The sequence below is a fragment of the Equus asinus genome, chromosome 24, assembly GCF_041296235.1.
Source record: "Equus asinus isolate D_3611 breed Donkey chromosome 24, EquAss-T2T_v2, whole genome shotgun sequence".
Taxonomy (NCBI): Eukaryota; Metazoa; Chordata; class Mammalia; order Perissodactyla; family Equidae; genus Equus; species Equus asinus.
Window position 1 is genome coordinate 65,444,962 of NC_091813.1, and position 23,134 is coordinate 65,468,095.

At 36.8% G+C, this 23,134-nt stretch overlaps 1 protein-coding gene across 25 annotated transcripts in view; it reads left to right on the forward strand.

The window, feature by feature from the left end:
* Positions 1 to 23,134, forward strand: part of EYA4 (EYA transcriptional coactivator and phosphatase 4) — a 294,223-nt gene that overhangs the window by 230,450 nt on the left and 40,639 nt on the right. For 9 of the 25 annotated variants that reach the window (XR_011497637.1, XM_014856121.3, XM_070496153.1 and 6 more), the window contains 7 exons: positions 841 to 909; positions 9,262 to 9,354; positions 13,792 to 13,858; positions 15,063 to 15,205; positions 15,348 to 15,494; positions 17,140 to 17,219; positions 21,137 to 21,320. Coding sequence is in view for 24 of the 25 variants with exons in the window: in XM_014856121.3 (XP_014711607.1) it covers positions 841 to 909; positions 9,262 to 9,354; positions 13,792 to 13,858; positions 15,063 to 15,205; positions 15,348 to 15,494; positions 17,140 to 17,219; positions 21,137 to 21,320 (783 nt within the window). In the remaining variant the exon portion in view is untranslated. Of the gene's footprint in view, positions 1 to 840; positions 910 to 9,261; positions 9,355 to 13,791; positions 13,859 to 15,062; positions 15,206 to 15,347; positions 15,495 to 17,139; positions 17,220 to 21,136; positions 21,321 to 23,134 lie in introns of those variants that run through there. The other 16 variants (XM_070496155.1, XM_014856132.3, XM_014856131.3 and 13 more) reach the window with 9 other exon arrangements.

The window sequence follows — 23,134 nt, forward strand, 5'->3', positions numbered from 1 at the left end:
ATTTTTTTCAGATACTTTCTCATTTGATTAGCCACAGCATATGGCAACAATAAGTTATTATTTCAAATATTCTGCCCTCTTGTTTTTTATAAAATGCATTCAATCTGTCAGAAAATATGATCTGATTTTTGCATCAGCCTGTGTATATAGAGAGACTATATACACACACACATATGATGTATAAGCTGCAATTGAAATTACTAACCATCATTTTAAATTTTAAATTTTGTACATCTAGTTGCTGGTCATAAAAATTATATGAAATTTGGTTTTATTCATAAACTATTCCTGTTACTAGATTCAGCATTTGCCACATCATATTTTCTTGTAGATTTTCCATAACTATTTATGAAATTGATACACCTCTTCCCACTGACTTTAGAATAACTGTGCAATCTAAAATTTTCTTTGTGAAGTTGTGTGCATTGCAACTTGCCTGTATTTAATAATGTTTTACACCAAACCCTTTGTAGATTAACATTTTCCTTGTTTATAATGTTTATTTGTCTCTAAACATGCATCTGTAATTTCGGCTAATTAATTAAAGGGCTGCAAATTTATAAGATTGTTTAGTGATGACTTCTGGAGAACCTTAAATTGGGTACAGATAGTAAGACTTTTAAAAAACCCATGCACTCTGGGCTCAGACCTTGAGTTCACCCCTCATCATGTGTATATATTTAACTGAACTAAAACAGACCTAATAAACTCAAACGGAAAGCCAGCCAGTGCAGTTACAATTTTGGCGAAAAGGTCAGAAACTAGTGCAAGCATTGAGGTTACTCACGTACGCTGAGCAGGCGTTCAGACAATGAATCCTTATGCTGTTCCTGTTCTCAGGGGACAACATGACTGTTTTAAACACTGCAGACTGGTTGCTGAGTTGCAACGTCCCCTCTTCCGCAACAAGTATGAGAGACGATGGTACACTGCATGCGTTTGCGTGTGTGGATTGCCCTTCTGGTTTGCTTTCTGTTGCTGTTTACATGTCTGCACCTCTTTTCTGTGTTCAGTGCTTGTGAAAAAGAGACCTGAACGTGCCTTTTAGTTTATTGATAACAGTTGGCTTTGTTTTTCTCCTCAACTGGTCATCTAATTTTAGACTCCTTAGATCAGTAGTGTTCTTTTCTTAGATTTTTCATAGTTCTGCACAAATGGGTGCATCTATTGTTTTTCTATCTGTCAGTTATTAAGTGTTTTATTCAGCACAATCAAAGCAGTTGTCCATCAGAGCACAGGAAGCAGATTGTGCAAACATACAAACTCAATCATCTCCATAACCTATGGACTTTTATAACTTAAAATTTCTTAACATGACGAAAAAACATTTGTTATTTTACAGTCTTTGTTGAATATTCCAATTAAAGTACCTATAGTAGCATTAGCATTTAAAATCCCATCATTTAAAAAGTTAGTGATGAAAGCTTATACATTTAAAATTATAAATATTGTCTCTTAAAATGTTTTGAACTATCAATATTTACTACATTCATATATAATATATATAAAAGTATAAACAGCCTTTCCTAAATCAAACCTTAATATCTAACAAAATGGAAAAATAAAAAAATAGTGTAATACTACAGTGTTACCACCCACTTTTTGGCTTAAAAAGACCTCACCACCCGTCAGAAAAGAGCATTGCAAGCAAGCTCTCAGAAAAGCACAGTGTGGCTGGACCTCGCTGTGTCTCAGATTAAATTAAACTATTGACCTGTGAATGAGGAATGCTCCATTATGCCCATTACTTATATTTTTATAGTTTTGGTTTCAAGTTTTTTTCAATTCTACACTTAAAATATACTTTTTGTATTTAAAAACTTTGTTGCCAGGGTGAGCCCCAGTGGCCTTGTGGTTAAGTTCAGTGTGCCCCACTTTGGCGGCCCGGGTTTGGTTCCTGGGCACAGACCTACAGCTCTGTGTTAATGGCTGTGCTGTGCTGGCGGCCCACAGACTAAAAAATAGAGGAAGACTGGCATGGATGTTAGTTCAGGTTGAATCTTCCTCAGCAAAAAAAAAAAAAAAAAAGGTGTTGCCAGCAATTAGTTCCTCTTACTTCTAACTCAGGGGTCTTTTTCTGTGAAAAGCCAGATAGTAAATACTTTAGGCTTTGTGGGCCATACCATCTGTGCCTCAGCTACTCAGCAATGACTCCGGAGTGCAGAAGCAGCCGTAGACAATACAGAAATGAATTAGTGTGGTTAGGTTCTAACAAAACTATTTAAGGACCTTGAAATTTGAATTTTATATAATTTTCATATGTCACAAAATATTATAATTTGGGTTTTTTTTTAAACCTTTAAGATGTAAAAAAACATTCTTAGCTCACTGACTGTTGTTTTGTTCTAAACCAGTATTAATGTAACGCAGGCAACTTTACAACAGTGAATATGTACAAAGAATATTTAGTAATTTGCGTCTAATCTCAGCCAGAAACCTTTTTCTGAATGTTAAGAATCAGGTTTTCCTGGTTCTTAATGTTAATGTTAAGAGTTGTGTGGCCATGCGGGAAGAGCAAGGACTTGTGTATGAAGGGGACCATGGATCTTAGCGCTCCACTTATGAGCTGTGTCATCTTACACAAGTTTCTTAATCTCTCTGAGCTTCAATTCCTTTCTGTAAAAGAAGGATAATAATAACATTTCCCTGGCAAAGCTTCTGTCTTAAATTCGATAAAGTATGTAAATTGCTTAGCAATAAATACCAGTTTATTTCCCTTTCTTTGATTAACAATTCAATAATAATTAGGCAACAGGTTTTTTTTTCCATGATTGGTACCTGAGCTAATATCTGTTGCCAGTCTTTTTTGTTTTTTTCCCTTCTTCTCCCCAAAGGCCCCCTGGGACATAGTTGTATATTCTATTTGTCGGTCCCTCTGGCTCTGCTATGTGGGACACCACCTCAGCATGGCTTGATGAGCAGTGCTAGGTCCACGCCCAGGATCCAAACCGGGGAAACCCTGGGCCACCTAAGCAGAGTGCGCAAACTTAACCACTCGGCCACGAGACCGGCCCCTAGGCAACACCTGTTTAAGGAAGGTGAAAACATGCATCACGTGAAAAGACTCTCCAGTGTTTAGTCATATAATAAATTCTTCTGCATTTAAAACATGTAAACTGGCCAAAGAAGGCAAACTTTTAGTAACCAAATGTTAGGTATACTTTGACTATTAACGATATAGTCTCAGAGGCATATTGATATGAAGTTTTTAATGACTTTTCCATGTCGGGTGTTTATAACACAGAGTAAGCATTTGGTGCATAATCTCTCCCATTGAGAGGAAACTATTTTGTTTACAGTCCTGGATTTCATTTTGGAATTGGATCATTTCATACAATTATTATAGTAAAACAAAAGGCAAAAGCTAATTTAGTAGCTTTTCAAGATCTTTCCATTAATTTTGAGATGTTCAGAAAGATAATGTTAATTATATCGTTTTTATTAATACGACGGAGTTGATAGTATCACCTTAAGATCCTACCATACTGTCTATGTTGATGGTGTTTAAATATGCTACATTGTTACTTAAAGTAATTTAAAATGTTTGGACACCTTAATCCTAATCATATAAGTACATCTACAGACTTATATTGGAACTTACAATTTCCTTTCAAATTTTTGTCACTTGTAAAATTGTTAAAGTGTAGAACCACCAGTAAAAATAGGATAAATGCAATCACTCCTTAGCATATAGGTCAGTGGTCAACAAGCTTTTTCTGTAAAGGGTCAGGTAGTAAATATTTTGGACTTTGCAGCCCATATGGTCTCTGTTGTAACTATTCAACTCTGCTATTGCAGAGTTGAATAAGTGGCTGCAGATGATACGTAAATGACTGAGCTTGGCTGTAATCAAATAAAATTCGATCTATGAAGACTGACATTTGAATTTCATAAAATTTTCCCATGTCACGAAATTTTATTCTTCTTTCGATATTTTTCAACTGTTTAAAAGTGTAAAAGCTGTTCGTAGCCCACAGGCTGTATAAAAACAGGTCAAGGGCCAGATTTGGTCATGGGGTATCAATTGTCGACCTTTGATATAGACGTAGATAGATGCTATACGTGAAGCCTACGCACTTTATGTATATGCCTATTCATGCATGTAAATGCATGCCAGTCCTATGAAAAGTTACTTCCAGATAAAGGTAAGATTCTCATTTGCTAAAGGGTGTCAAGATTCACGATTAGCTATACTTTATATACAAAAATACTTAGGAGGTCTATTGGGTATGCTTAGGATAGAGTGACTTTTCACATTCCCAATTAAAATGTATCAAGTTCCTATTATATGCCAGGCTCAGTGCTAGGAAATGGGAACCCAGTGACCTATAGAACATGATACTGGCCATCAATGGACCAAAAGTCTAGCAGAGGGAAAGAGACAAGAAAATAATGAATGCATGATGTGTCCAAGGTGGGTGCTCAGCAGAGGGAAGGAATATTGGATTCTACATGGGGATTAAGAAAATACTTCAAAGAGAAGGCTTGGGGGAACCCAAATCAGACATTGTGATCAGGTTTATAGCATTTTCTACATTTAAAATCTGTATATTGTAGAAAAGAATCTTCCAGAATGTTTAATATTTAGATCAATGACTCATATGTGATAGATTTGTTTCTGATCGTTATGCATTTGTGCAGTAGAGCTACCTACTCTTGTAGCTCTACTCTTTTTAGATATTCTTTTTGGAATAAAAGCCATAAATTGCTTCATCAAAGTATTTTACACGATTAAATACTTTACGGATATTAAGGAATGAAAGACACTTGGTGCTCATAGGGTTTTGAGTGAATATATTGATTTAAACCAACATAAATCATAGGCTGCACCAGTTATTAAACTGGTAGGCAATACTTTTTGTGCCCCTGCAGTGTTATAAATCGTACCTTCCTGATTTAACAAATCCTGAAATTCTGTGTAGACCCTAAGCTATTCGAAGTCAGTGTGTGTGATTTTGTGATTCAGAAAGAAGGATATTTGGAATTAGATGTAGATAGTCTCTTAAGTGGACATCAGTTTAAACGCAGATCTCTGAAGATGAAATGTAAAATGTAAATGACTTGGGGCAGCTTCTCTTTCAAGGATTGAGTCTGATATTGCAACAAATGAGCACGAATGTTGAGTTATGATAAGGCAGACTTTCTCCGAAAATAATTAATATACACGAATGTTATATCTGAGCTCAAAAGATAATCTGAGGAGACAAGATTAAATTTGCTTTGGAAGTATGTGTATGAGGGTGTCCATGAAGGTTGGGATGCCAAGAGAGAAATAAGTAATTTAGTGGCCATAGCTGACACCTGTCAGTAATCAGGTACAATCTCAATTTAGTGTATAGATAGCAATTATTTTTAAAGGTAAAAAATAAAATCCAATCATATCAATATATTAAAATTATCTGGACTTTCTTTCTTTCTTTTTTACTATTTGGCTCTACGAAAAACATCCAAATTGGAAATGGACAGCTGGTGGGGCGGGGACCTCACAGTACAGTATTCCTTGAAATAATGGTTCTGTACAAAGTACTCTGTGTGGTTTTCTCATCCCACTTTTACATGAACCCCGACTCACTTATTTTGAGCATGTAGAAGAATTAAAACCACAAAATTCTTTAACCTAGGACATTAAAATATGATTGTTGCTTTTGAAATCAAAACATTTACTTTGTAAGCTTGAATTTTGTTGAAAAATGTGATACTTTGCTCCAGTAGAAGGTTATCCTTTCCATTTTATAGCATGTAATAATTTTGAACATTGTCCTGAAAATAAGTTAAAAGCCCTATTTAACCTCTGTATTAATTTAAGAAAAATAAAATACAGCAAGAAAAGATACATTTGACCATGACATGACTATACACTGATAATCATTTTGAATGAGGATTTTACAAGTTTTAGAAAATAATAAGATGCATAAAACTAGATTTATTTTGTTGACAAACATCTCTCCAATAGTACCATGCACATACTTAATGAAAAGAAAAGTTTCCTGCCACTAGAAAAGTATCTAGTATATCTAATTTAAGGAGTGGAAACAAAAGCATGACAAAAGAAAATGGAGTACATTTCAAATTTAGTTAGACCTTTATTGAAAGTGACTTCCAGTTTTCAAACTTAACTATAATTATTATAATGTTTACTTTATACTAGTTACTTGTTTTATAAATATTAGGATACTTCTTTGTAGTCTAACACCTTTTTAATAAATGAACTTATCGTATAAGGATTGTCCATTTCACTTCTTTTTTTGAGTTTCTGTCCCTGAAAAAAACCAAATTATTTATTATTACCTAATATTACTTTCTGTATAAGATCAAGCCAAAATAACTTTGTGTCTTACCTGGAGCTTGAGGTGTTTGTTAATATTCGCCAATGAAAATAGTTTCTTTTCTGTAGCAGTATAATTAATATCCACTCTTTTCCTATTATTCTTCTCTTACCTCCATATGTAAAATAAATTTACATTAATGTGCTCTGTTTTCCCCCTAATGTTAGTATCTGTTTGTCGAATTATTACTTTAAAATCCGTGCATTTTAGTACACTGAACACATCTTGGTATTCATGCTTCTCTTCATATCCCTAGTGCCTTTTCTCAGTAAAATGAACCTGTCTTTGACTAAATGCAGACCTTTAAAATTTTAATGAGAGCTGTTTCCAGTATAATGAATACAACCACAAACTCTCTCTCCCTTTCCTCCTCCTCCTTTGACCACCCAGAACATTCAAGCTGGGGAGATTATATAATCAACACCAATATTAAGTTTTTGAAATCGAGTCTCAAAGTTGGGATCCAAAGTAACAAAACTCGCCTTCATGTCTGGCTTCTAGACCAGTTTTGTTCGACACAGCTCACCTTCTGCTCCCCTCTTGCCAATTCACAAGTGAAATATATGTTGCTATTGGTATCGATAAATGTATTTTATAAACATTGTTTATGGGTTTAGGCACATTTAAGTAGGAATTCAGCCACAAGCAGAATCTGGAAATTCCCAGAAACTGTTGCTTGTCTTAGTTTTGCTGAAGGCTTTGGTTTATGTCTTTTTGTCATAAAAGTCCTGAGTCAAATGTGGACACTGAGTCACAGAGAGTAGACTGTACACCCATCTACGTCGCACTCTGGAGCATCTTTATACAGATGAAAGGAATTCTTCAACACTTGGCTCCGCCTGGGAGGGTTGGATGCTGAAACTGCACTTCCTGGTCTCAAATTCTAGCTCTTACTAAAGGCGAGTCATTTAACCTCTTCATGCCTCAATTTCCTCATCTGAAAGATGAAGATCATAATATTATGTACCTCATCCGATTGTCGTGAGGAGTGAGTGAGTTCATATCTATAAAGCACAGCAACAGCACCTGGAATGTAGGAAGTACCTTTTAAGGCTGTGCTGTGGTTATCTGCTTTCAAACTTGCTACTTCTTGTTGTCTTCTAAAATATTTCATGAGGAAGAAATGGAAAACATACTTTAGTAGCCTATTCCCATATTTTGCAGTTTTCATTTTTAACAAGTTGTTCCTAATTACTGTCTACAAGATAACCCCCTTCTTACCACTCTCTGAGCCTTTGTGAAGGGTCTCTGTCATGAACATAAGCCACTGTCATCCCTGAAGGCAGCCCATTGGGGTGGAGAGATCATGGATGTTAGAGCTGAAGATCTGAATTCGGATCCTAACTCTATCATCTGCTGTGAAACTTATACAAGCTCCTCAGCCCACCTGAAGTTTAGTTTCGTCGTGTGTAAAATGGGTATAGTGGTTCATTCCCAGCAGGGTTGTTTGAAGGGTTACTATAGTCTAGCCCCTGGTAAGCCCTCCATCCTCCATAAATAATTATATAGTAGGAAATAATTTTTTAGTGGTCAGCTCTGACATAGTATGGACTACTGTACAAATAACACTTTCCAGTAGTCACCCCCAATTCCTTATTTATCATTATTCAAATAGTTAGACACTACTCCTCAGATTAGTGTTGCTATTGAAACAAGGTCAACCTTAAATTTCCCTTTTGCTAGCAGAGGTAATGCAAGTTTCTTTTCTTCCTTTTTCCAACCTTTACAGTTTTCCTTCAAGTCTTCCAGCAAACTTCTTGACATTATTAAATCACGGATACTAAATTAGCCCCAGAGCTCACTGAGGGAGGGTCCGGTCACTTCCGTTCCTGTGGAGAGAAAGCATAATCGTTACTGCGTGTTCCTCCATCAATTCCTTGCTTTCCTAACAGAGTAACATTGCTGCCTGGCTTGGTTGGTGGGTACGCTGTTACCTCGCTATTCTTTTTGGCCTATTTGTTCATGACTGGCTAGTCTTCAGCTTTCTTCTTTATGGTTTTCTGCTTGCTTCTAAGTTGCTTAACTGTATCGTTCTATTTATGACCAGGAAACGTAAGAGGTGTTAAGTAGAAAATAATTTAGTACATTCCCTCGCTGCTGTGATGTATGTAGCAGAGCTTTGCCCACACAGGGAAAATATGGTGTGACAAACCCGGCAGAGGCTTTTCCACTGCCTCCCTCCCCCCAACTTGTTGCGTCTAATAATGACAATAATGTGTGCCAGGCTACATCATTGCCAAGTGAGGATTTTGCCAAGATATACCACCTCAAAGTAGAAATAACAGATTAAAGAGTTTTCAAAAGATATACTGACTGCTGTAGAAATCGTCTCTTATTCGACACTTATCTCTATAACGCATTAAAAGTTGTTATTGCCACTAAAATAAAAAGCCCGAGACTTCATGGCTCTAATCTTTTTTAAGAGCAGAAATTTATTGAGTGCTTCTTTTGTCACCCATCATGGGAATACACCTGTGGTTTCTGTATCTGCATATCCCTCCATTGACTCTTATGCAATCATTTTTTAAAAATGTCTTCTCGGGAAGAATAATATGTAAGCTAGCAAACCTCTCTGTTACGATCTGGATTCAATGTGCTGAAGACTGATGATTCATTTTTTCTGCCTTTTGACTATAATATCAGTGTGTGCTTGGGTGAGTTAAAAATGCAAAGCTGAGTATTGCTGTTTCACTTTATAAGGTTGACTGCCTTTCAAAGGCAGATCCGAGAGAACTAGCTTAGGCAGAGGATTTTTAGATGAGGTCCTCTACAAATGCATGCCCGTTTAGAAGCTAAATTAACAGAACTCTCCTCATCAACTTCTCCAGTTTTCTCTTGCATGCCCATGGTAGCTAGAAAACCCATGAGTAGAACAGTCAGCAGCTTTGATATAAATTTAGAAATAAAACTCACATGTACTTATTCTTCTGCATAGTGTCTCTCCTTGCAGTCAAAACAGAGCCTTTGAACAGCAGTGAAACCACAACCACAACTGGAGATGGAGCGCTTGACACCTTTACTGGGTCAGGTAAAGCCTAAGCTCGTGTGTTGTTCCGTACACATTGGGTACACATAATCCCCCTCACGAACAGGCCGCCTAAACCAGAGCTGTGAGAACTTGGGGCTTTATAAATTTAGCAATCAATTCACTTTTTTTGAGAACTATTTGTCATATAACTATGTATTTTTAGAAGTTATATTTGGAGTGGTTTTTGGATTTCCAGTTGACAGCGAAACAATTCCCCAACTTTCGTGTTAGAAATAAGCAGAGTTGTCTTCCTTCGTAATAATTTTATACCATGTTTAATTTAATAATAAGGTTGTAATCATTGACTTTGTTCCTTCAACTTGCCCATTTAGATGACATAAAAACGGCCTTCTCTCCAACATTCGAGATGTAAAACTATCCATTTGATTCCTTCTAAATAACCTTGTTTCCTCTCTGGGTTTAAAAAAATCCTCCCATGTAAGCAGCTGAGTGACAAGTATTAAAGGTTAATGGGCTGAGGGAGAGCCATGCTGGTTGCATTAGAGCCAGCCTCCAGAGCACCACTTTCACTCCCACGCTTCAAAGAGAACAATAGCGTGTCTTGAAACATCCACCCTTTTTAAATATAAATGCCGGATAACTCCCAGGTGGGCACAGAGGACGCGCATTAAGTTGACTTGGTTAAGTTTTTTTTTAAGTTACAATATTTTGTTTGGCTTATTATCTAGTGAAAGGAATTTTTTTTGTTTTTTTGATTGTTTTGTTTTGTTTTGTTTAACCTGAGCAGCAATTGGTAGAGCAGAAAGAGGAGCATTAAACCTAGGAAAGTATGTGCGTTAATTAAATCGCAGTTCTGTTATTCTACTTTAATATGTTTTACGTGTATCCATGTTCTCGTGTACAAGTATTTTATGTGGGTATGCTTCATGTAAGAAGAGTTGAGTTATATCCTTGAGGATAATGTCGTGAGAGCATCTATTTGACTTTTATAGATAGAGATGATCCCATTTCATGAGCTCACACTGAAAGTAGTTGCCATGTATTCACATAAACATTAGTACTCCAAACAGAAGGAAATTATAATTCATACGCTTTGCATAGAGACTCTACTTGTTAATCCATATCCTTTCTAGCAATTCACCTGCCTCCCAGGAGATAAATAGGTACCAACTTGCTCTACATTCTTTATTACTCACTTACTATAACACTTGTAAACTTTCTGCCAAGTAAATGCATGTGGACGCATTTTTAAGGAAAGAAATGGTATTATTAAGTAATTGCTAACATATTTAAATGGTACCACAAGTTAATTGAAAACTAAATAACAAAATTATAGAATGCTAGCTCCAGAAGGAATTTCAGAGATTATGATCCATTTTATAGGCAAGAATACAGAGGCACAGAGAAGTTGACACTGGTGAAGGCCATGCAGTCAAGGCCTCACAGATGGTCACTGGTGTAGAGTCCAGAACAGTGTCCTGATCAGTGTAGTTCCTCTTTCTGTGATACCTCATGGGAAAATATAAAGATGGAAAAACAGATAGGTGTGAGCGGTCATCCTGTCTGAAGTGCACTCATATTATCTATACAAATAGTTTCCCAGTTTTTTTTACTGTTATCTAGGGCTGTGCTGTCCAATGAAGTAGACACTAGACATTTGTGGCTAAGTCTAAATCAATTAAAATTTGGTAAAAGTGAAGTTTTGTACCCAGTCACACTAGTCACATTTCAAGTCTTTAATAGCTGCATGTGATTTTTTTTTTAGTGGCTACCATATTGGACAACTCAGATATAGAACAATTCCAACACCATAGACCAAGTTCTTGTGGACAGTAATGATCTAGATCAGAGATTCTCAAAAGCAGCACTATTAAAAATTTGGCTAATTTTTTATTACGAGGGAGCTGTTTTCTGCAATATAAGATGCTTAGCAGCATTCTATAATCTCTCCCAGGATCGATGTCACCCCCCAGTTGTGACAACCAAAATGTTTCTAGACATTTCAAATGTCCCCTAGCAGGTGAAATTCCCACCCACCCCATCCATCAACCCCTACCTACCACCCAATTAAGAGTCACTGATCTAAGGTGTCACAATAAGAAGAGTAAAACCTTAAAATTGCTTGACACCACCCTCTGAGAATCTGATCATATTCTTTAAAAATTTGTTTTACTTAATTTTGAGGATATTTTGAAGACAAACAGTTTTGTTACTTTTGTATGCAGAAGTGGTGGAGTATAGTGTTGAGTGCTTTGGGTAATTTTTCTTGATTAAACAGCCATGGGGAATAAAAGGAGGACCTCTCATATTTGTACATGGAATTATACATGTTCCAGAGATCATTCTGGACATTGGGCTGCCCTGTGTAGGAACAGTCTTTACTTTGATCAGCATAACCTCAACTCACTTTAGTGAAATTTTGTTATTGTTTTCAGTTATCTGCAGATTTATGAGTTAGAATAAAATGTATAAGTTTTAGTTAAGAAGCATAAACTTTCCAAGTTTTAGGTGAACAGCTTAGTTTTCTGAGCAAGAGGTTTTATATTCTCTTTGGAAAATGAGCATACAGACATTTATAGGAAATTATAAAGGATGAGCCTTTATACTGTATGGGTACATTATTTTAACGATGTCTAAATTCATTCATTAGAGGGAAGAAGCATCCTATATATTTAGATTTGTGTTTCTGTATATGGGTTGTTTTCTGAAATAATTTTGCTCTTTGGCTTATTTAATAAAATCTGCTATAGTGAATGTTTCTTTTCATTATTTGATATCTACTTGGAAAAGCCTTGTGTTTTACAATCTTGACAATAACTGATTATTATCATCCAAGTCTTGAGTGTGCCAAAGGGAAGTTTTAGAAATAAGAGACCAAAAAGTGTGGAATTAAGCCTCATTTAACTATATTTCTGCTAAAGAGAGTATTCACTATTGTGAACTAATGAATCAGAGTGAATTTCCTGTGGAATAACACTATTGTTATTATATAATGTACATTCAAAGTCCACGCTGTGGTAGAAAAAGCCTGTTTTCTTTGAGTTGATTTGAAAGTTCTAAACATTTTTTAAATTTTTGGTAAATAAGTAGAAAATTAATGGTTCATTGTCAATTTATTTTCAAATATGTTTAACAAATTCACTTATTTTGGTTGCTGAAAATATTTAGAACACAACATCTCGAGTCATATTCAGTGATTTTCAAAATTGATTCATAATATTCTTGAAAACATACTTTCTGCACTATTGCTATGAAAACTGTAATACATTTTCCATACTCAGAGCTTACAGGCTAAATAACATTTTAAATACATTAAATTCTACGTGTTTATGAAGCAGTAGATCACAAGGACACTTAATAGCATTTGGATATAGAAATATATCATGTTTCATAAAATAGTTAGCAACCTAAACCTATTTGTCACTTTTACAATTCTAAAAGTTTAACTCCAGAATTACTATGAACAACCTAGAAGGGACGTGGTACTTTGAAGTATAACTATGATTGATTAGACTAAACTAATTCCAGCACTGCGTTGTGTACGACTTTAATCTTTTTGAAAAGTGAATGAACAGCAGATGGCCTCATAAAGACAGGCTGTGTGCGCGCCCAGTATGGACGGGCTCTGAAGGGACTGCCTCAATGCTGCAGAGGCCGACCATTCGCAGTACATCTGTCTTAGTCAAGGCGCATGGTTAAAGGAAAGAGAAACTTCCAAACTTTTGGATATAGTCCAGTTGGGGGCTGCATGTTTAGATGAAATGTTAATAGGACCCGACTTTCACCTTTAAGTTCTTCTCAAAAAGTGCTATCTCTGAGAGTTTAAAGTATATTTGTAAATCTGATTGCTACTGCATATTGCAACTATGTTTTTTTTTCAAAAAAGTATTGTGTTATCACTGATGCCTCCTGTTATATTCCAATTATTACTAGAATATTATGGACTCTGCATTTTTTAACTAATCTGATTGATAAAATGAAAGGAAATAGAAAACGATAGCCTGTTACAATTTGAAAATGAAGGTTGGAACTTCAAATTTTTCTTAATTTTTGTTGTATTTCGATTAGGATACATATGGAGGAAGAACAATATATTGCCATCATATTTGAAATTTAAAATGTGAAGTTAACAAATTTTAAAACTTTACTTTTATGTCATGAAAGCTCAATTACCTATAATCAAAGATATTTATTCATAGCACGTTAACACATAAGAGCCTGCTAATGATTTGAGAAAATGGAAGAACAGTGGAGGGAGATGATTTGTGAGAAAAATTCATTTCATGCTCTTAGAACAAACTCACTGCAGTTTCATTAGAAGAAAATGTTTGGGCATCTGTTTCTCTTTAGAAAATGAATTCATTTTCTTTTTAGAAACGTATCTATCACATGATAATTTCTTCATATTGGTTTTGTATACTCCAGTGAAATATATTTATGAAGCAACCTTTGTGCCCTGGTTCTTGTGTCTTCCAGTAATAACAAGTAGTGGCTACAGCCCCAGATCAGCGCATCAGTATTCCCCCCAGCTCTATGCGTCCAAGTAAGTGGGCAGCAGATTCTTTCCAATTTGTTAGAATCATTTTCTGGGATTATCTTTATTAATCTGTATTCACATAATACAACAACTTTTATGTATATAAATGTGTCATAGGAAGTTCAAGAGATAGAGACATTGATAGATTACTTGGATAGATTAGGCATATGGATAATATCCTGTGCAAATCTAGAAATGGAGATACCCTCACTTTTCTCTGGACAATTTCCTTAATTCTGGATATTTTATATACCTTGAGGAAAGCATCAAGTTCAAACCTGATACGCTGATTTTTTAATGAAAATTCAAAAATGCTGGCTAGTTTAAAGAAAACCTAAAAAGGTTACATTTTATTTAGACATCAACACTTCATAATTTGTTCCATCATTACAATATTTTTTATTGGATTTCAAGGTCTAATAGGCATTCTTTTGAAGAATATGCTCTATTGTTTTATAACTAATGTCAACTTATTGAGGACAGTGGTGAAAGTTTCAAGTTAACTCTATTGGGTGTATATCTGAATTTGCTTGCAATCAGCCAGATGTGTCAAGATTTTGGATTCCTGATTTATACACATTTAAATGTTATTTTCTGCAGCAGCTGGAGTCTGTCCTTAAGTATAGGCTGGGGGCTGGATATCCACTTGGGAACATTCTGTAAAATGTAGCATGATGAAGAGAATGGCATTCCATTTCTTTTCAGGAAGCTACCTACATTTTTCTTTTTCTTTTTTATTTTAAGGTTTCTAGTTTTTGGTCGATAATTCTTTGTAGGGCTTTCAATGACTTCTGTAGTTGTTGCATAGTGTTAGATCACTCATGTTGACTGGAAATATGAACATATTAATTAACTGGCCCGTGCTCCACTTTCCACACCACACACATTGATTGAAATACGATTTCAGGTGTAAGCAGGAATTATAGACCTGGAAGAGACTTAGATATAATGTCTAAGCCAAATCTCTCATTTAACAGGTGGGGTGTAGACTAAGAGAATTTCAATTACTTGTCCAAGGTCACTAGGCTGGTTTGTAGCAGAGCTTGGGTCCTGTCATTCAGACTCTTGTCCTTTCCTGTGTTGTTAAAATTATATTGTGGATAAAGAAGAGGATTACTTCCTGGCTATTGTAAGGTTTCACTGAATCTAGGCTGTCTGAACTAATATGCAGTCTTTGTTGCCACAGTAATGCTATTTTTCTGATATTTAGGCCCTATCCACACATTCTTTCTACACCAGCAGCTCAAACAATGTCTGCCTATGCAGGCCAGACTCAGTATTCGGGGATGCAGCAGCCGGCCGTCTACACAGCCTACTCACAGACAGGACAGCCCTACAGCCTGCCCACTTACGGTATTTCACATCTTCTCTCTTCTCCTTCTTTGATTGTAAGCAGGTAGTCCTGCTGGCTAGTCATTGTATGTTGTAACGTAAGTTACGACTCAGGAGTGAGATCGTTCGACTCATTAAGTGGTTCGCACATGCGTTTTTCAAGCAGACTTGGGCGTGATGTTGCCAGGCATCAAGACAGAGAGTGGACTTCCGCAGACGCAGTCCCCGTTACAGAGCGGGTGCCTCAGTTACAGTCCAGGCTTTTCTACCCCGCAGCCCGGCCAGACCGCTTACTCCTACCAGATGCCAGGTAAGCAGCACAGGACACACGGTACGTGAGGAGGAATCCTTTAAATGAAACTCCTTGACTTCAGACTAGGAATGTACCATCGTGCAGACCACTGCTCACGCAATTTCGTCAGAAAAGACAAGTAGCTAGGAAGGAACATGATGAAAAGAGTTGAATATACATCAAGAAACATGACCCATGCCAAATTTAAATACTTAAGTTTAAGTTGCATAAGATTGGCAGGAAACCAGGTCCAAGCAAAGCACCTCCAAACCAGCAGACACATGTTTGACACCCACTTAAGTGATTTCAAAGATTCGAGACAGAAATCAGTATTTTCTTGTTAGTATTCCCCAAGTACGTAATGCTGTAATTCGAATTAGCACTTTTCTAATCATTGACTAATTGAGGAATTTTTGTTCGTTCCTAAAATACCTCTTCCCTATTGATACTACATTTCTTAACAGGGATATTTATAAGTTGTACTGCCTCCCCCAAGTCCTCCATATATGATCATTTAATTTTTCTTCTTGTTTTTGACTCCAATTAAAAATTATTGATCGTTATGTAGTAGTTACAGAAAAAATGTTAGTGATGTAGTAAAAACGTTAAAAGCTCATTCCTATATGTCATTTTGTCCATATTGTTAGTCATAAATTTAGGGCTATATTGACATGTTTGAACCAACTAGTATTGACATTTTAGTCGGTTGACTAAACTGAAACAATTGCTTAGAGCTGTCCGGCTGAAATGGCCGGCCTCCTTTCACCTGGAATGTGGTAGAAGCCTATTTGCATACATGCCACAGCCACAGTGAGCCACCTGGCTTCAATTCGCAGCGTGACAGAGACCAGAGCGACATTTTGATCCATTTCCTGCAAATACTTTCACACTGGCTATTCCAGGCCAAGGCTAACGGGCTTGATTACATAATGCTCTTTCTATTCAAAACACGCTGATAAAGCAAGTAATCAGCTGCCTCCTCTTACCTCTTAACAACACATTCCATGACAACATATTTTTGAAAAATAATCTGTGAGTTGATAGTTCACTTTCGGGTTTTGCCCTCATTTTAAAAATAAATTTCTGTAAAATTCTAGAAGGCCCTCAAAGCTTAGATTATGGCCATATAAACCCCATTGATTCCGAACTCTAGTTCATAGCTCTTTTTGTTCTAAAAAACCCATAGAAGAATGAAAAGACAGAGCTGCAGCATCGGTTCTAAAAAGGTGGTGTGTTTACTTTCTAAGCTACCCCTGTCCAGATGTTTAATTCAAGTGACTTTTGGAGGCAAATGCAGTTGATATGACCATTTGAAAGACCCAGTAGTCCAGCAGTTCCCGTAGTCTCAGGCTGTGTCATAGCTTATTCTTTGAGTACTTCTGCACTTCTAAATGCTTAGCCCTTGAAGCGTAGCTGTGGTCCCTGATGAGACTGTTCCCATGGGCTCCTGTTTAGCTCCATAGACGCTATAGGAAAGGCGTTACCTGTTGTCACCAGGGGGCTAGAGCTAAGCGCATTCTCCCCATGAATCTCTCAACTTCAAATTTCACTATCTTAACAACAAAATTAAAGACATATTTCTCTCATTGAGTTCTGCAATTTGAAATATTTTTGTTATTTTACCAGAAATGCTTTGAAAATGCAGTTTGTTCTTTATCTCTAGGTTCTAGTTTTGCACCGTCCTCTACTATTTATGCAAATAATTCAGTTTCCAATTCAACAAATTTCAGCGGCTCACAACAGGTATAGTAGATTTTTGTGTTTATGCTTTTTATATGTTTCAGACTTTTGAAGAATAGTTTCAGGTTGCCACATAAGTGCGTGTTCTCCTAGAATCACGTTTCTTTATTTAAAATTAAGCTGGCATTGCAGGATAGTAAAAATTAGCTATCTAGAATTCTTTGGATATGTGTAACCCTGGATATTTTAGGTTTTCTGGTTGCTAAAGATTTGTCTTTTAAACATTTAAGCTGTGATTGTTTTAATCATTTGGTGGGGAATTACAAAAGGTATTGCACATTTCCCTATTGTCTTAAACAATACTAAATATAATTTTATTTTCTTGATAAAACGGTTATCATTATGAACATTGCTTTATGGAACTATAATCAATAATTGGATTGTGCTGTAAACTATCCAACATTTTTAATCCAAAATATCATTTGTTACTAAAGAAAATGCCTCTCAGACTACTGTTGGCTTTTTTTTTAATTCTATGATTCCTTTTAATAAATGTTTGCTTCCTACTCCCCTGACAGCTGTAATTTTTTGCTTTTGTCACTGTGCCTGCCTCTAGCAGTCATTAATCCTCCTCGTAATTACATTTTCTCAATATTTTTGTGAGTTTTAAGATCTAGTTTGTTAGAATTATGTGTGGAGCGTGAATGAATGTTCCTGAGTGAGTGAATTGTCTTGGAGTGAGATGAATTTATATATCGTCACTTCCAAATCTTTCGTTCTTATTTCCTAGTTCAGTCTTGTTTAGGGTAGTTAAGATGGAAGGGTAACTGGTTTCCTGAGTAGGCAATACACTATTTTACTTTCATATAATTGCTGAGATTTATATATTCTAAAATGTAAAATACCGCACAAACATTTGCTCTTTGGATTTGCTGAAGGAATTATATTAATTGCCTTCTTTTTAAAATTTCATTAACGTAATGAAAAGGAAATTTTGATTATCAAGTAATGTGGAATAATATTTTGATAGGATTGAACTGTAATTTGGCAGTAGTTAGAAAAATAATTTCTTAGAACACTAAACATCAGAGCCAGTATGTATAATTGTATTTAAAAAATTGAGAATTTTTGATAATCCAGGTAGCTTAATTTTACACATTTATTGATATGGCAAACATTTTTTGGGCACTTGTTGTCTATTAGAGTTTTGACTAGGCACTGAAGATTCAAGAACAATAAGTCATTGTCCCTTGCTCTCTGGAAGGAAACAGTCCTCCTGAAGAAACAGACATGAAAATAATATGCAACAGAGGGTGTGAGGCAGTGAATATAAAAATAGAAATATACACTAGGCCGAGTGGTGGAATAAGCCAAGACTATTCTGTTCTACTTGGGAGGATTAGAAAAAGATTCATAACGGGGGAGAAAATGTATTGATGAAGGTAGACTTCCATCATAAAACAGATGCAGTACCATCTTAATATTGAAATACAATGGCTCCAATATAAAATGTAACCTGTATTTTGGGCCATGGTCTGAATACCAGTTTATTCTTTTAGCAAATACTTATTGAGAGCCTATCATTTATTAAGAACTGGTCTGGGGCCCAGCCCAGTGGTGCAGTGGTTAAGTTTGCACATCCGCTTTGGCGGCCCAGGGCTCACTGGTTCGGATCCTGGGTGTGGACCTACATACCACTTGTCAAGCCATGCTGTGGCAGGCGTCCCACTTATAAAGTAGAGGAAGATGGGCACAGATGTTAGCTCAGGGCCAGCCTTCCTCAGCAAAAAGAGGAGGATTGGCAGCAGATGTTACCTCAGGGCTAATCTTCCTCACACACACAAAAAAAAACACAAGAACTCATATGTATGCTGGGGACGTGAAGGTGGGGGCAGGGGTGGGTCGGACCTGATTCCTGACTCATGGCGTTTACGGCCTACTAAGAGAGGCAGGCAGTAAACCAGTAAACACATATGTAAATGTAGAATTAGAAAGCATGAAGGGAGAGAACAGGGTCCTATTAACAATATTCATAGAATCTAGTTTGGAGTAGGGGGATTTCGTGGAAGGCTTCTCTATGGAAATGACATTTAGGCCAAGTCTTCCAAGAGTTGGGTGAAGAATGAGGACAAGGGTGTTTCAGGCAAAGAAAGCAGCATGGAGCAGAGCCCTGAGGGGTGAAACACTTGGTGGGTCAGTGAACTCAGAGCAGGCCGGAGTTTAGTCTGTGCGTGAGGGGCAGGTGGGGCAACACACGTTTGCGGAGATGGGCAGGGCCTTCTCGTGTAGGCCCTATGATTTCCAATAAGGAATTTCTATTCTGTTCTCAGCCCAGGGGAAGGCTATTAAAGGCTTTTGAGCAGGAGAAGAGCATCAGACAATTTCTGTTTTGAAGAGATTACTCTGGCTTCAAGGACTTCGGCGAAAGCCAAAAATGGAAATGAGGAGACAGATTAGGAAGTTGGTCCATTGGCGGCAACAGGAAGTGAAAGTAGCTTGGACGAGGGTGACAACAGTGGAAATGCAGAGTAGGGGCAATCTTTGAGTAATGTTTGAGTACAAAAGACGCTGTATTCACTGGAAGCGGGTAGTCTGGACCGGCCCAGTGAGTGACTTCATCTTCCCCCGACGGCAGGAGCAGCCTAGGGAGAGCTGGAGCACTCAGATGCTGGAGTCAGGCTCTTTGTTCCAGTTCCAGCTCTGAACCTTGCTGTCTGATCTTGGGCAAGTCACCTAACCACTCTGTGCCTTCATCCTCTTCAGTGTAAAATGAGGACGATAATGACACCACGTAGGAGTTTGTGGGGATTAAATGAGTAAAGCTAGTTAAGGCCTCACGAAGTAAGGTGGCACAAAGTAAGCGCTGTGTAAATGTTTGCTGTCACTGTTTTACTCTGAGAAAGATGTGTGGCTAGGAACTTTGTCCAGATATCGCTAAGAGGTTTTTTCTTGGCTCACAGGTGGCAATGGGGAACATCAGATCCTGAACTGAACAGACAAATAGAATTTTAGTTTTCTGTCATACTGCTTAATCCTTTCTGATAATACACGTAATTTGTTTATACACAAGTTTACCTATACAGAGAATTTCCTTTTTTGGAAACTGCATCAAATGTGAATCTTTTTTCCCTTAAAAACGTGTATTAGGGGATCTTAATCCTGACCAAAGATTTGTCATCGCTGATAACAGTTTGGGCTAAAACATGCTAGATATATTAAACACCAATTATCACAACAAATCCTTATTCATTATCTTAATATGTAAAAAGATTTTGAAGGATTATTTAGATCATTTCAAGGTTCTTAAAAATTTTTAATTAAAAGCAGGTTAAGGGAGTTGATCCAATGCTTTCTTTTTTATCTGTAAGAAATGAGTCAAAGTACATATTTGAAAACCTCACTAAGGACTAAGTCAAGGCCTCAGGTGGCACGTAGCCTGTGAGAGGCTGGGTAAGAGAGTCTCCTATTCATCTTCTTTTGTTTACTCTTTACTTCCTATGCGTTTATCAAGGGTAGCCTAGACGGGGAACAGAAATCTCAGTGATGCAGACCAAGGTCTGGATGGAAGCTGGGAGAGGCAGCCACACGTCCTCTTGGCAGCTGGTGTTAGGAGATGGGTGAGAGCTGATGCTGTAAATAAGACTGATCCTATCTTCTCTTCAAATGCCTAAGACCTGATGATGTAAATCTTTGGATAAGTAATATGGGGACAAAGTGAGGCATGGGCAGCCTTTAGGCAGATTAAAAATTGTGTACTCGCACCTAGTTTGCAAAATCAGCAGGGTGGTTCATGTCTATGTGCATGTAGAAAATGCCCACAAAATAGTCTGCACTCATTAGGATCACCTCAAAGCTGGGGACTCCAACACAAATGGAGCCAAATGCTAATCTTTCAATCACCATAGTGTTTGCTTTTCTTTGGAGCATACTAGAGGGTAATTCCTCTGTCAAACACCCACACATCTCAATTATTGTTTCAGGAGTATCCATCCTACACAGCCTTTGGCCAAAACCAGTATGCACAGTATTACTCAGCATCAACGTATGGAGCATATATGACGTCAAATAACACAGCCGACGGCACATCATCCTCAACGTCGACCTATCAGTTGCAGGAATCTCTCCCAGGACTGACTAGCCAACCAGGTACAGATCTTCATCCAGGTGAAATACTTTTACATGTTTTCTTGTGGCTAATAATACGGAGAAAATGGACGTTTGAAAAACTAGGCTGGATGCTCTCAGAGAATTATGCTAACGTTTAATCTGTGTTAACTTCACTATGTAAAATGAGGCTCTTCTGGCATTTCAGAAAACTTCTCCTAGATGTGGGACAGTTTGGAGATTTTGATCTCAAAATGGCAATGTACGTTATGACTATGTATATCAAAAGATCAACTGGACCTTTTGCCAAACTAATTCTTTATTTTGTGAAGATCTTGACAACATAAAAAAGTTGTCATAGTATCTTCTTTGGGTACAAGTGACAATATTCCCTTTATAGTTGAGCGTCTTTACAGCTCATTCACCTTTGTAAGTCTTCAGTAGCTCCAGCCAGTGAACGTTTCCTACATTCCTAGAATGTGTAGGACCATTGGTAGAGAGTTTAATATCTTTGTCTGATCAGCACATATTTAAAATCTATTGTATTCTTCATTGTCTGAAGCTTATCTGGATTCTTATTGGAATTGTATTTGCTAACACATGTTTAACACAACTCAAATATTTAAAGTTAAAAGCAAGTTTAATAGAGATTCATTTTAATCCCAATAAAACTTCCAGCAGGACTTTTTGGAGAAATTATCAAGATGATTCTAAAATTAGAAGAAAAGGCAAAGGAACTAGAATAGCCTAAATAATTTTTAAAAATAAGAACAAAGTTTGAGGACTCACTTTGCCTGATTTCAAGACTTATTTTAGTGTACACTATAATCACGAATGTGTGGTATTGGCAAAAGGATGGATACATAAAGCAATGATGCAGAATAGAGAGTCCAGAAACAAACCCATAAGCATATATTGGAAAATGGATTTTTGACAAAGGTACAAGGGCACTTGGAGAATAAATAGTTTTTTTTTCAAGAAGTGGTGCTGGAACAATTGGATATCCGTATGCAAAAAAAAAATGCAGAATCTTGACTCATAACTCCTACCATATACAATACATGTAAAAGCTAAAACTAAAACTCCTAGAAGAACATGGAGGAAATCTTTGTGGCCTTGGGTGTTACATAGAGATATTATAGATAAGATACTAAAAGCACAATCCCTAAAAGAAAAGAAAAGATAACTTAGACTTCATAAAATTTAAAACTTCTGCTCTTTAAAAGACTCTGTTATAAGAATAAGAAGACGAGCCACAGGTTGGGAGAAAATACTTGCAGAGCACATAGCCGATGAAGGACTTGCATCCAGAGTATAAGAAGAACAATCAAACTCAATAAGAAAAATGAAGTTAAGAATTTTTCTAAATACCCTTAGTATGGTCAAGCATGTTTTCCTGATTTCATTTATTTGCAAGATCCAGACTCGTCTCTGCTTCTTTTTCGTCCAATTTTGGAAGGGCAGGAAAATAGGGAAACATGGTGACAATGCTGTGACTTCTTTCTAACTGGGCCGGTGGCTCCAAGAGGATTTACGGCTCTTAAACAGTTATTTATCGAATGCCCATTAGGGGCCAGGCACTGCTGATGTTTCAGGAGTGAATGAATACCTGCACACCTTTAGCTTCCATTTCACAAGCAAGAACAAAGATCAAGCGAATAATTATAATGGTATGAGTGTTGAGACAGGGAAAATCCTAGATAATGCGGGGCATATTAACAAGAAAACTCGTTTGAACTTAAATAAGGGATAATGAAGCTGATACTTTAAGCAACAGCTAAGACACGCTCATATCATGAATTGGTGAAATGGTAACATCCTTTCTTTTTGGTTCCCTGTTCAGAATATTGTTTCTAATCTACCTATGGACCCAA